The sequence below is a fragment of the Dicentrarchus labrax genome, unplaced genomic scaffold (genome assembly GCF_905237075.1).
Source record: "Dicentrarchus labrax unplaced genomic scaffold, dlabrax2021, whole genome shotgun sequence".
Lineage (NCBI taxonomy): Eukaryota > Metazoa > Chordata > Actinopteri > Moronidae > Dicentrarchus > Dicentrarchus labrax.
This window is the reverse complement of record NW_026136703.1, coordinates 10,439,277-10,452,793: the sequence shown is the minus strand read 5'-3', so window position 1 is coordinate 10,452,793 and position 13,517 is coordinate 10,439,277. Positions and strand designations below refer to the sequence as shown.

Below are 13,517 nucleotides of genomic sequence, written 5' to 3'. Positions count from 1 at the left end.
TGTGGTCAGAGTGCCAGCTGATGAAGACAGAACGGCCCAAGCCCAACACATTTATCATCCGCTGCCTGCAGTGGACCACTGTCATCGAGCGCACCTTCCACGTGGAGACCCCCGAGGAGAGGCAAGCGAGAAGCACACACCTCTCCGCTCACAAAGCAGTAAAACACAAATCATTTACATGCAGAGAAATTTGCCCCTGTTGCTAGACAGCAGTTTAACAATTTAAGAGCTCTGTTTTTCTAACATGTAGAAGCACACATACATACACATTTAATCATTGTTATGCACTCGCACAAGGTCCACTGGCTATTGGCAGAACTCACACTTGAAATTGCCTTCCTGTTGATAAGAAGACAATTACGTGATTGGGCTGCTGGGCTTGCATGACGGTAAATGGGCTGATGTAATCTTTCTGCTGCCTGTTCCCCCCTCAGGGAAGAATGGACTAAAGCCATCCAAACAGTGGCTGAAGGCCTGCAGAAACAAGAGGAGGAGATGATGGACTCCTCTCCGGACCCCATGGACATGGAGGTCTACCTGACCAAAATCAGACACAAAGTGGTACGGCCCATTTTCATTCTGTTGTGTATCTCTCTGCTGTCCCCACATTGATACATCTCGATAGCCATACAATTACCATTACCCCTCTCCTCCATCCTGCTCTGCCTTATTTGCACTTAAATCCACTTCAACCGACCTTCCTTTGACTCTCTGCAGCCACTATCCACTTTCCCAACATCGGCCGTGGGTGGCTTAGCACCAGATAGCATGTCCACCAGGTTTCACAACCCCCACATGTGTCATGACATAAAGGTCTAAGGCCACCGGATTGGATGTCCCCCACACAACCATTTTCAACATTCTCTCTAGCGTCAGGGTCAGGGGTTAACTGAGACACAACCACATATAGGCTAAACCATTAGAGGAGTGGAAATTGCATGGTGGGTGAAATAGTGCCTTAAATGCTTCTGTGTTGTTGTTAGTGGGATTGTGTGTCCTGGCTAGTTAGAGCATGAGTTTGTTAATGCTTCTGTTTGTAACCAGATGCCACTTTCTCTGCTCTTGCTCTCCAGACTATGCACGACTTTGAATACCTCAAACTCCTGGGAAAAGGCACTTTTGGCAAAGTTATCCTGGTAAAGGAGAAGGCCACAGGACGCTACTACGCCATGAAGATCCTGAAGAAGGAGGTGATCGTAGCAAAAGTGAGTGGATGCCAACGAGCAAGTGAAGGGGGAGAAAAGACACCGGGAGGGAGGGCAGTGGAGCACATGACTGATACCTAAACGGTTAGCCATTGTGAGAGTTGCACAAACACTCTTTATGGCTTTTTTTTTCCAGGATGAAGTGGCGCACACACTCACAGAGAACAGAGTCCTCCAGAATTCAAAGCATCCGTTCTTGACAGTAAGGAGCCCCTTCGTATACCTAAACCAAACCTTATTTTAACTCACAGAGATCCTCGGGAGCCTCTTCAATCCAATCCAGCAGCATCCATTCAGAAAAAAAGGGGCAGTTTTACCGGGAATGTTTTGAAGAGCTGTTCCTACAAAGGCTGCAGTCGAGTTGGGCCTTTTATAGCAACACTGGACATTCTTTTTTATCAGTTAACTCTTTCTCTCTAAGTCTGAGGTGGGTTGTAGTGAAAAGCTCCTCCAAATTGTTAGCTTTAAGTGGTGGGTGGGGGAAACACATAATGTGATGTGCTCAGTGCAATGAATGAATGAATGAGACTAGTTTTTACCACAGTAGTTAAAAAGCTTTAGCACACTGGTTACATTATGTTGTTTTTTAAATTATCTTCTAATTTGACCTTTGTGTTTTAAAAATGCAACTGCAATGTGCATTGTAATGTTTCATGTTACAATCAGCTGCCTAAATGCCAGCTTCCTCTTGAATTAGCTGGAAACACCAGTAAGTTCTGCTTTGAGCGTTCTCGTTCTCTGTTTGCAGGGACTGAAATACTCCTTCCAGACACATGACCGCTTGTGCTTTGTCATGGAGTATGCAAACGGCGGTGAGGTAAAAAATGTTTTAACCATCTCTAAATCTGCACCTGTAGGTCTCAGTGAATCAGAATACCTTTCAATTTAAACAGTGTTACCTTTACTGTTTTCTATATGGGCTAATCAACTCTCTCTTTTATCTGTCCTCTGCCTTCTCACCATCAATCTCCCCTGTTTCCCCTCAGCTTTTTTTCCATCTGTCAAGGGACCGCGTGTTCTCAGAGGAGCGGGCACGGTTCTATGGTGCAGAGATAGTGTCAGCGCTGGACTACCTGCATGCTGAAAGAAATGTGGTATATCGAGATCTAAAGGTAGGTTGAGAGATGCATCCTCACTTTCTCTCATCCTCGCTGTCAGCGTCTCTCTTCTATCCCCCCCCCATTTCTCCCCTGGCAGGATATAAATAGGGGTTGCCTCCATCCGTGGCAGTGGCCAGGGCTTATTGATCTGCCTCCCCCAGATCAGTCTCCAGACCTCACTGCAGCTGGAGGGAGGCTCTGTCCATACGTTTACTGCAGCTAGACAGAAATAACCACCAGTCCTCTTTGAATAGATCTCCACCACCTCCCGTTATAGCATGCATACAGTGTTCTCAGTGGGTGATATTTGTGCACTTTATGCATGATTGACATCATTTTATATGCTGGCAGCCCAGCACTATTAGTTAATAAAGAGAAAATGTCCATCATAATTGGAAAATAAAGAAGCTACCAGGTTTGAGCTACTCCTTTTTTTTATTACTAGCTTAAGAAAACTCTAATACTCTAAAGATAAGATCAGAGATGGATGCTGCAGACATGTTTGGGTTTAGGAGGGCTGTGGGGGGTTATCAGTGTTGCAGTGGGCATCTGTGGGCCCTACTACTTCCAGCTGATAAAACCAGTCAGGTCAGCACAGCACACTCTCCCTCCTTCCCTCCCTGTCTCCCTTGGGTTTATGAGGCAGGCTCCCAGCCTGCTAGGGTTCTCCTGAAAATGCCAGGGTAGCAGGATTGGAGGATGTGCTGACTCTGGCCGGGCGCTGCTGGCCACGTGTGAGCTACAGCTGCCAGGTGACTTTAACTGAGAGAGAGAAAGGGAGGGAGGGAGGGAGGAAGGGAGGACACACTGATATTAAAAGGCCATGCAACCTCAAGTCATGATACTGCATGATGCACATCCTTAAGGCCTTTAGGTTAATTTACCTGTACGTGTAATCACTTGGTACGTTTCCATTTGTTTAAGGGAATTTTCAATTTTTCAACTTTTGCAAAAAAGGTTTTAATACTTTGCTGCGGTTGGTCTGTCGAGAAAGAGAAGATGCGATAAAGGCTGATAGAAACAGATTTCTGGAATATAACTTTGTCATGGTACTTGCATCAGTTTATTCTTTTGTAGAAAAGGCATTCATCACATGCTATCATCATTACATGCCTGTTCTAAAAATCCATAGAATTAAGAATAAAAAGAACTGAGGTTACAGGGTTACCACAACGTTCCTGGTTTAATTCAAGATGAGGGAGCAAATAACACCAAAATGCACACTTGGATTAAATGACCAATTCATTAATTAAAAAAAGAGAAATTACACCTTGGGTGGTAAGCAGCAATTAAAAAGTTATTAAAGTTACTGGTGCTCAATTGATTATGTTATCTTGTCAAATCCTCTTAAAGAAAGGATGTTCATGGAGAAATTATTTTGCCAAAATTTCACAAAGTAATTTAACAATTTCAGTTGTTATGGAAACTAACAGTGATGCTATTTTTGTACATTTATGAATCAGATTAACAGAATGATTTACTCGTTACTTCCCTAAACAGTGAGTCATTTTACGAAGACCTTAACATCTGTCTTCTTTCTGTTTCCCCTCAGCTGGAAAACCTCATGCTGGACAAAGACGGACACATAAAGATCACAGATTTTGGCCTGTGTAAGGAGGGGATCAAAGATGGCGCCACCATGAAAACTTTCTGTGGAACACCAGAGTACCTAGCACCTGAGGTAATAACTGCTGTGACTCAGTCTACCTGAAATCTTGACATCACCCTTTCTTGCAACTAAGTCTGTTTTATGTAGGCAGTAGGCACATACAGATGGGGGATAAATTAAAGGTAAAAGTAACATGTCAGGCCAATATCAAACCATTTAGTGACCCCTCGTGCCCTGCAAGGAAACATCTGCATTCATTATGTTTCTTTACTTTCTTTATATAATATATTTTTCAGATGTATGTAATGAGATCTCACAGCTTTCTTGACTATAATATTACTTAATTGACAAAAACAAAGTGAGACCATGAGTGAGCAGATAAAGAACAACATAACGTGGAGCCCAAAAATTAATGTTAGTCCTTTCACGCGTGACATGAGTAGATTCCAAAACAAAAATGCAGTGTGTGTTGTTGGATATCAGTGGATGAGAAGCATGTGGAAGAAAGGGCAGCTGTCCCAAAATGCCTTTCTAATCTCCAGCTGAAGTCTGTGAGTTAATGAGTGTGGCGTGTGCCCAGGGCAGGGCAGCCTGCTCTCATATTTTGCTGTATAGAGAGAGGTGTGGCTACTCCCTATTGCGTGCAGGTATGACAAGTGTTGGAGTGGGCTGTGTAACCTGATATTGCATTGTGTGTGTGTGTGTGACTGTGTGACTGTGTGACTGTGAGTAAGTACATGAGTGTTTGCGCTCGCCCCTTGCCTGTTGCCGTAAAAATGTTTTCCGGGAGAAGAGTGTCCATGTTGACACAGTTGCCGTATCGTTGTTTTTAGCCTCCATTTGGAATTTTCTGACTGGGGGAGGAGGAGGGGTTATTGGCTGGTAGCGCCTCAGGAAACGTGAGCTTCTGCCACTGGAAAAAAAAGAAAAAAGGACTACATTGGGTACAGCTGTTGTGTGGCACAAGGGGACCCACAGCCCCACTGTTGCCCTGGATGCCTCGCCTGACCTGGTCAGAGAAAGAACCATCATGAGCATGTTATCCCACAGTGCTGCCTCATAGGAACATGTAACGTTTTTTTTTCATCAGTCAGACCAAACCTGCCTCTAACTGTCAGCACCAGGCCATCAAGGCACAGGGATTGGCCAGACTTGGCTATCATGTGAATATTTACTCCCTCACACCTGGACAAACATACAAAAATTGTCTATTTCTTTTACTACTATAAACCTTTTTTAAACATTTCTCAGTTTCCCACCTGTCCATCCTAAACTCTGTCTCAGCCCCCCTTCCCTCCTCCCCAGAGTAGCGCACTCTATGACAGCTCCAGCCTCGGCAACGGAGAGCAGGGAGACATCAGGGGGCGTTGCCATGGCAACAGGGTCGCTGGCGAGCGTCTCTATGGAGTGCGGGCCAGGCAGTGTTACAGGTTGTTCTGCAGTAAACAATGACCTTGTTGTGTGTGCTGCACAGGAATGCTGTAACGTCTGGGAATATTCCACCCAGAGCAGGGGGAGAGAGAGAGAGAGAGAGAGAGAGGGAGAGGGAGAGGGAGAGGGAGTAGAGACCCAGTCTTCAAAAGCCTGACCAGTTTCTCTCTAGAGTACGGAGTGGGACAAATTCACTTTGTCACTTTTATTAAGTAGTTGAAAGAAGAAAACCATTATTGGCTAAGGGAATTAGCTTTTAGGGAATATCTGCAAAGAAAAATGTGGCCAGGTTTAATCTAGCCACTGAAACTGATCAGGATTCACGAGCTTGGAAGATTAATGGCTGTCAGTGCAGAACTTTGTGAGCAAAAGAAGTATACAGAGTGGGGCTCCGGAGCAGCAGCAAGTGTTTGTGCTTTTATCCCATCTCTCTCCTCACTCTCTCCTCCCCCTGTCTCTGCTCCTTTGGGGCAGTGTAACAGTATTAGTTTGGGGCTGAGGCCCAAGCAGGCAGGCAAGCAGTCCTGGTTACGTATATGAGGGATGAGCTTGGCTCCTGCGCTCCTGGCAGCTTCACAGCTGTGGCGCTCTTCTACATATATGGGGCAGCTGCGGGCCCAGCTGTCGCACGGTGTGAATCACACGACAGCAGCGCTGGAAATAGAGACGGCCCAGTAATCCTAGCCCCACACCGGCTTCACGTTACTCCCCCTGCCCTCCCAATCCAATCCTCCTCCTCGATGCTCACCACTCACCGCAGCGCCAGGCGGAGTGCCCACAGACACATGCGCAGCTGCGTGCACGTGCACACACATGCAGTAGTTTTGTTCCTTTTACGGACACATCCGTCCATCTGTTTTCCAGGACCCTCTCTCGGTCTGGGCACTGTTGGGTCCATATCTAATTCTATTAATCCGCCCACGTCTTTTTACCTAAGTTTCTATTCTTAGGTCTGAATTGCCTAGCATCACCGTGCTTGAGGTTTAAGAGAACAGACTGTTCTCATTGTCTTGATTTCACCTTCAACATCCGCCTGGCGAGGTAGAATCCAGTACATGTCCCCTGAGACCTTGGAACAACTCTGCTCAGCAGCACATTAGTCATGCAACAGGTTGCACTGTTTTGTAAGCACAACACTGGAGGAGTTTGTGTCATTAAGAACTGCTGAGAAAAGTCATCCTATGGAAATAATAAAAATAAATATTTCCCTCTCTGTAAATCTGGTTGAGTTCATTGAGCGGTTTGTTTGTGAGACTGGTTTGTGTTTGTTGCAACATAGTTGCTTATTTAAGCGAGCTACACCTCTGCTGCTTGTTGATCTGTATGTGTGTTTGTGTATGTGTGGAAGGCCCTGTGGTGATTAAATATGCAGGGCTCCAGGGGAAACTCTATCCTTGCTCCTAATGTGAGATGTGAGTCAGTGTTGGCTGTGGTGGCCTCAGAAGCCCAGACCAGGGGGGAAGAGCAGGTGATTTTGGTGGGGGTGGGGTGATGGGGACAACCCAATTGCTTTAGGGTTTGTATATTCAGCCTAAAGAGCTGCTGTCTTCCCAACCCCCTGATGTCCAAACACAACCTTATTGGTTGAATCCTATTTTGTAGCTACAAAATCATAGCAACTAAACTTGTTCTTTAGCAAATATTCTGTGAAAAAAGATGTTTACATATATTGTTTTTCGATATTATAAGACCAGTGGTGTTGTCTATATACCTACATACTAAATTAGCTGTACATGCTGTATGTGCATCCCAACAGCTGCATTAAATATCCTTTTATTCCCCCCTCCTCCTTATCCCAAAGGTGCTAGAAGACAACGATTACGGCCGTGCTGTGGACTGGTGGGGTCTCGGGGTGGTGATGTACGAGATGATGTGCGGCAGACTGCCTTTCTACAACCAGGACCACGAGAAGCTGTTCGAGCTCATCCTGATGGAAGACATCCGCTTTCCTCGCACACTTGGCCCCGAAGCACGCTCTCTGCTCTCTGGCCTCCTTAAGAAAGACCCAATGCAGAGGTGAGGAGCCTCTACTGTATTCTCTTCCATCCATTAGTGCATCTCAAAGTGGGAGACATCGAAATTGCATCTTTATTGACATATTAATTCTTGTAACACATCCAGATTTGTCGTTTTGTGTCTTGCAGGTTAGGCGGAGGGCCTGATGATGCCAAGGAAATCATGCAGCACAAGTTCTTCGCAGGAATTGAATGGCAAGATGTTTATGAGAAGAAGGTCGGTTTCTAAAATGTTTAGTATCTCCCTCGTTTTCTTGTGATTGTCGTGTTGTGATAGGACACCGAGCTCAGATGAATGTAATTTCTTCCCTCCGGGGATCAATGAAGTTTACGTCACTTGAAACGCCACTGTCTAGAAACGATGTAGATTGTCATCAGGACGACAACTGTTATCAAACTGATTGATGGTGCTGATGTGCTGATATGTTTGTGTCTCTTCTCCCTTCCAACAGCTGGTCCCGCCGTTTAAGCCCCAAGTTACCTCGGAGACGGACACACGATATTTCGACGAGGAGTTCACAGCACAGACCATCACTATTACGCCACCCGGACAAGGTAGCACCAAATCATACACTCCCAAGCATACAGTGTACTTCATATGACTTTTCCTATGTGGCGTAACTTCAAAACAACAGACTTCCTGTTGTGGAGCTTTATGTTGTTTGAATGTGACAGTAAGGCAGATAAGTGTGGACTGAATGAGAGAAGATGTATTGCCACCTAACTTGTGTGATAAATTCCCCCCCCCTCACCTCCTGTGAGACTTTGTTAAGAATGAGACTTAATTCACTCAAGATGAAAGCAGCAGCTCAGGGTCATTGAATTAGTTTTCATGTGAAAACCCTAAAATTATTGTCACGGCCTCCTTTCATTTTCAGTGTTACGTCAAATGTAAGCTGTCAGGCTCTTTCAGGAAACTTTGATGAGAACTAAATAATTTAGTCAGAAAGGTTATCTTGAGTATTTTCCTCTGTAAAGAAGTTTGACAGGCATTCTTGGTGTGAGACTTGAGTTAGTTTTGGGGGGCTCATAAATAAAGGAACCATTCTGCAGGCGTATAAAGCTCCCCTGAGAGGAGTCTCCCCTCTCCTGGACAGTCAGTGCCATTAAAACAGAGCAGCGTGGCTCACAGAGTCATCAAATGCATGTGAATGACTGCCAATGTGTAAATGCAGAGATGACCCAGTATTAGAAAAATAGTAAGATTGGCAGTATATTGGATTATTGGCACTGGGGGATATTGACAAAATCATATAAAAAAGTATTTTATTTATTTATAAGAATATTTTGATATCATGAGGTGAACATTTTAAGCTTTCAAAGGATGCTTGTGAAAAATCTAAATTTTTGATATCAAAGGGGGTGATTTTTCTGACAGTAGACAGATTTATATTATCTTGCAGTATACATTGTCTAAGCTCTAAGCTCCATAAGCCCTAAGCAGTTCTTTGCCCTCTTTCCTCAGATGACAGTATGGAGTCATTCGACAGCGAGCGGAGACCCCACTTCCCCCAGTTCTCCTACTCTGCCAGTGGGACCGCCTAAACGACTCTGATACATTCCCCCCGGTCCCCATCATCTCCCCTCACCCCACCCGACTGCACTCTCAAAAGACCGGGGGCTGCAGCCCCTGTCCTCCCCAGCATTGTCTGCAGATGCTGTTGGTGGATGCAACATTTACAATCTGCAAGTTGTGTTTTCCAGGAAGGAGGAAATTCAAGACAAAACAAAGATAACTGTGGTTGTTCTGTGAGGCCTTTTGAACATTGACCACAGAGAGAGAGTTAACACTACCCTGCATTTCCTGATTGTTATGTTGTATACTGAGCAGGCATCCATACACCATAATGAATGGGGAAATGTAGTTTTGTTATGCACAAATTAGGCCACTGATGTGAATTTTGAAAAGGGCCATATTGTATTGAAAATATACAACTGAGTATCAGTCAACCATTTCAAATAGAAATAGGCATACTGTGGACCAAAAAGCATCATGTGAGCAGAGAGTTTGTTTGTTGAGTGGGTTAGAAATCCATGTTTTCCTCTCTTTAGACTTCTGAACAGTTACAAACAAATACCATTCAAACTTCAAGACATTTTTGGCTCCAAAAGTGAATGTACCGTATCAAATAAAGTCAATCTTTCTGCATACTTATGTGTTGTAACACATGGCTGATTCTCCTAAGACCATCTTCTGGAGAGGACTTTGTATCACCTTTCTACTACCCTGATGCAAACTGACACCAATCGGTCTGTTGTATTATCACGCCACACCGTGATGAGTCTGATGAATCAATTGTGCAATACAGTCTGATATGGGGAATGCCAGAAATGCAAAGAATGCAGCGTGTTTAATCATTAAGGTAAAAGCTGCCCTGCAATGGATTCCTCTTAACTGTTTGCACATCAGAGTCACTGAGAGACCCCCAGTTTCCTGTTCAGGATAATAAATAGCTCCTCCAGCCCCCCTGAAGTAAGTGCTTATAGTTCCTGATGCCTTCCTATCTTGATGCTGTGCTGAAGACACCTCCTGGTTTCCCTCTGATCAGGGTCAGTCAATCTGTGCTGACCCATCAGAAACTCTTCTCTCCTCTGGGTTTTTCCTCCATGTACAGTACAGTATTGGGTGTTTTCCACCCAGTGCATTCACTGCAGCCTCAATGAGGTCACTTTAACATAATACACTTCTTTAGGAATACTTTGCAAACAAACTGGGCTTCAGGGGAAAAACACAAAGTTATCATTGTCATCTTTGATTTGCTACTTTAGGGGACTTCTGTCCCTTCACAAGCTTCTGAGTTATTTATATGAGACCAGCATTGACGAAAATGAGTTTTACTGTGCCAATGATATGCACTTTGCTGCCCCAAAATGATTGTATTTGGACTCTTATTTGTATTTTATGGTTGGTAAAGACTAAATTAGCTTCTTTTATAATGTAAATTCAAATGTTGTGGATACAAATAAAACAAGAATTGCTTGTTTGAATGATTTCTTCCCTTTTACAGACAGCTGAGGCTAAACTGAGACTCTTGGGAACTGAAACTCTTATTTGAAAGTGTACTAAAAAGTTTCCAGAAAAAAAAAAAACGCTTCAGAATTTTTAAGATGACAGATAATCATTTTTCAAAAGTGCGTCATACGTTATTGAATGTAATGGTTCTTATGATATTGTTTTCACTTCAATCATTTGCAAACCTTTGTTCAGTTTTTGAATCTGATTGTTACTTATTCCTATGCACGCTCGCCCTTTGCTGTCACCTTCTGAAAATAGGGAAATTCATTTTATACTTTTTATTTTTTATTTCAACTGTTTTTGTACCTGCCCTCCCATATTCCTGAGACTGAGGACACCAGCTTTAGTAAACAAATAATATAAACTTTGTACACTGTTTTTACTTGTTTCTTTCAAATTGATGAAATAAAAGGTCTTAACAATAACCCATATGGACTCGTCTTTTATTGTGAAATCTTAAAGCTCTGCCCTTGAAGAGATAAATATTAACTTAAGAAATAATTAATCTCATATTTGGCTAAATGAACCGTATTGAGAAGTACTGATTACTGTGTCTACTGTCCCACTGTTAGGGATGACAATGTTGAGTTATTAAGTAGGGGGAAAAATGTTCTAGTCCAGTTCTGTATTGTTTTTGACACGAACGTCCTTCCATGTCTTTGTATTTGCAACTGATCATATTCTTTCTCATCTCTCCTTGTTTTTCTCCTTGGTTTCTTTATATTGCACTTTTTACACATGGTTATTTCAGATTCATGGATTTTTAAAGGATATCTGACTTTGGAGTCCCTTTAAGTGGCAAAAGCTACAGTATATCAGTAGGCTGCACCTTCACTCTGTCACTCAAAGATTAGTCATCAGGAGCAGGAAGTTTGTTTATCTAAACCTCACTGTGATCTCACCCTAAAGATAAAACACGGCTAAATGTGTGAGACAAATGTCCCAGTGCTCAGCAGTGCTGACTGTGTCTTGGCCGTGTTCTCTGCCTCTGCAAGACCACTCAGGTCCACGTCTGGGGCTCTGCAGCTGGTCCGAGACGGATGGGAGGCTCCCCCCGGGCCTCGGGCAGATGGTACAGTCTCTGGAGCAGATGTTGACAGCCAGGGCTCACAGTCTGTCTTTTGGCCAGCTGCAATACACAGCGCCACACTGTGAGACCGAGGCTTGGCCCAGTGTGCCGCTCACCTGACAACCATCCCTCACCTGACTCCAGCTGCCCGAAACACACTGCAGAGCCGGGGCTGCAGCTCTGCCACAGGCATCCCCTGGGTGATGTAGTGCTGTGCTGTGTGGGGAACGTGTCACTCACACAGCCTGCAAGCCAGCCACAACTCAAAATCAAGAGGATTTAACGTCTCTTTTCTCTTTTCATTGTAGCACACTGTAGCTTTTTAGAAATGTTTTACTTTTTCAAAGTCTGCTTCACTGTAAGCAGTTTTATAATTTAAGATCAGCTGCATAGACAGCCCTGCTCAGTGTCTTGTTCATGGACACTTCAGCATGCTGCCTCACACAATGCTTGCACTTGCATTCTCCTTACTGACTGCACTACCCTTCTGCTGCTGCAGCAAGAGCATACAACCATAGCAAAACACATTAAAAAAAACCTGTAGGAGATATTGAAAGCAAGAGGAGCACTAAGGACAAGATAAAACATGATCTGCTACATGATCACAAACTCATTCAATATAGTGTTAAACAGGTCACCATGTCAAAATGTCTTTGGTGGAAAAAGTCCTATATTGCTGACTGCTGGGGCTTGGTGGAAGAAACTGGAGTCATGATCATGATAGAACAGGATTGTTTCATATGAGGGTGGGGAGTTATAGTGTAACAGAGGTCAGAAACAGGTTCAACCTGTTGACTACAAGAGCAGGGGTGAAGTAGAGGGTAAACCCACCTAAACATAGCACAAGGAAAGTCTTCAAATGGTGCAGAATGCTGCAATCTTAGTTAAAACTAGAAGATTTGACTATATTACAGCAATTTCAGCTTCCCTTCATTGGCTCCCAGTCCATATCAGATCGGACTTTAAGGTGGATCTGATGACTTACAAAATCATAAATTGTCTCACCCCTTCATATCTGTGTGATCTCCTGAACCTTATATTCCTGTTCTCTCCACTCTTGAATACAGGGCTCCTGTCTGTCCCCAGAGTTATAAAGTAGTCAGCAGGCTACAGGGCCTTTTCTTATTGTGCCCCTTTTCTCTGGAATAACCTCCCTGCTGGAATCAGATGGTCTGACTCTGTTGGGGCTTCTAAATCCAAACTTAAAACTCATCTTTTTGCCTTAACTTTTAGTTAGTTGCTCTGATTATTTCACCATTATCCTTCCTGTGGGTGTCAGTCTCAATGAATCTGTTAAGCCTTAGACTTATAGTGCGTGTTTGTCCTGCTGACGAAAAAATACTGTAAACTTTCTGAAAACCACTGCATCTCTCTGACCCTGTTTGTTTGCTGTCCCACAAGCACGTGAGTGTCCAAGCTGTGAATCACTCTCTCCTTCTCCCTAGTTTGCCGTCCTGGGACCTCTCTCCCTCCCCTGGCTGCCAGTGCCTCATTCCAGATGTTTTGGATCTGGATCTTTGTCCTCCAGGAGATTCTGCCTCTCCTCTTGTTTCTCTCTCCCTCTCTCTCCCTTTGTGTGTTGTTTGCGGCTCAGGTCTGTTTGGATCCATATTCTTCATATATATTTACAATCTATCTATAATTTTGTCATCCTGAGTGTCTGAACTGTAATGTTACTACATTGGTCAATTCTGTACACGTCCTGAGAGAGGAATTTTAAAAGATGTACATTACTTTTTTATTCGTAAAATAGTTTGTTTTTAGAGTTGTGGGAAGACATTATAGAGGGACTTTTCCTCACATGGAAACTAGAGGTAATAATTTTCTTCCTTTTTTACTTACTGCCACTGGTGGAAAGTACATTTTCTCAAGTAGAGAGGTACAATTTTGAGGTACAAGTACTACTTGATTATTTCCATTCATGCTTATTTATACTTCTACTCCACTACATATCAGAGGGACATATTGTACTTTTTACTGCACTACATTTGTTTGATACCTTTGGTACTTTGCAGATTCAGATTAATGACATCAAATATAATAAACAAATAAATAATTATGTCATATTATAC

The 13,517-nt window shown here is 43.5% G+C and overlaps 1 protein-coding gene across 3 annotated transcripts in view; it reads left to right on the top strand.

The window, feature by feature from the left end:
• The window catches only part of akt1 (v-akt murine thymoma viral oncogene homolog 1), a 31,167-nt gene extending 20,366 nt beyond the window's left edge, over window positions 1–10,801 (top strand). For all 3 annotated transcript variants that reach the window (XM_051386473.1, XM_051386474.1, XM_051386480.1), the window contains exons 4-14: window positions 10–121; window positions 435–561; window positions 1,074–1,205; window positions 1,342–1,407; window positions 1,954–2,022; window positions 2,192–2,317; window positions 3,858–3,986; window positions 7,147–7,361; window positions 7,490–7,577; window positions 7,813–7,915; window positions 8,826–10,801. In XM_051386473.1, the coding sequence (XP_051242433.1) occupies window positions 10–121; window positions 435–561; window positions 1,074–1,205; window positions 1,342–1,407; window positions 1,954–2,022; window positions 2,192–2,317; window positions 3,858–3,986; window positions 7,147–7,361; window positions 7,490–7,577; window positions 7,813–7,915; window positions 8,826–8,905 (1,247 nt within the window). In that variant the 3' untranslated portion in view covers window positions 8,906–10,801. The remainder of the gene's footprint in view (window positions 1–9; window positions 122–434; window positions 562–1,073; window positions 1,206–1,341; window positions 1,408–1,953; window positions 2,023–2,191; window positions 2,318–3,857; window positions 3,987–7,146; window positions 7,362–7,489; window positions 7,578–7,812; window positions 7,916–8,825) is intronic.
• The last annotated feature ends 2,716 nt before the right edge of the window (window positions 10,802–13,517 follow it).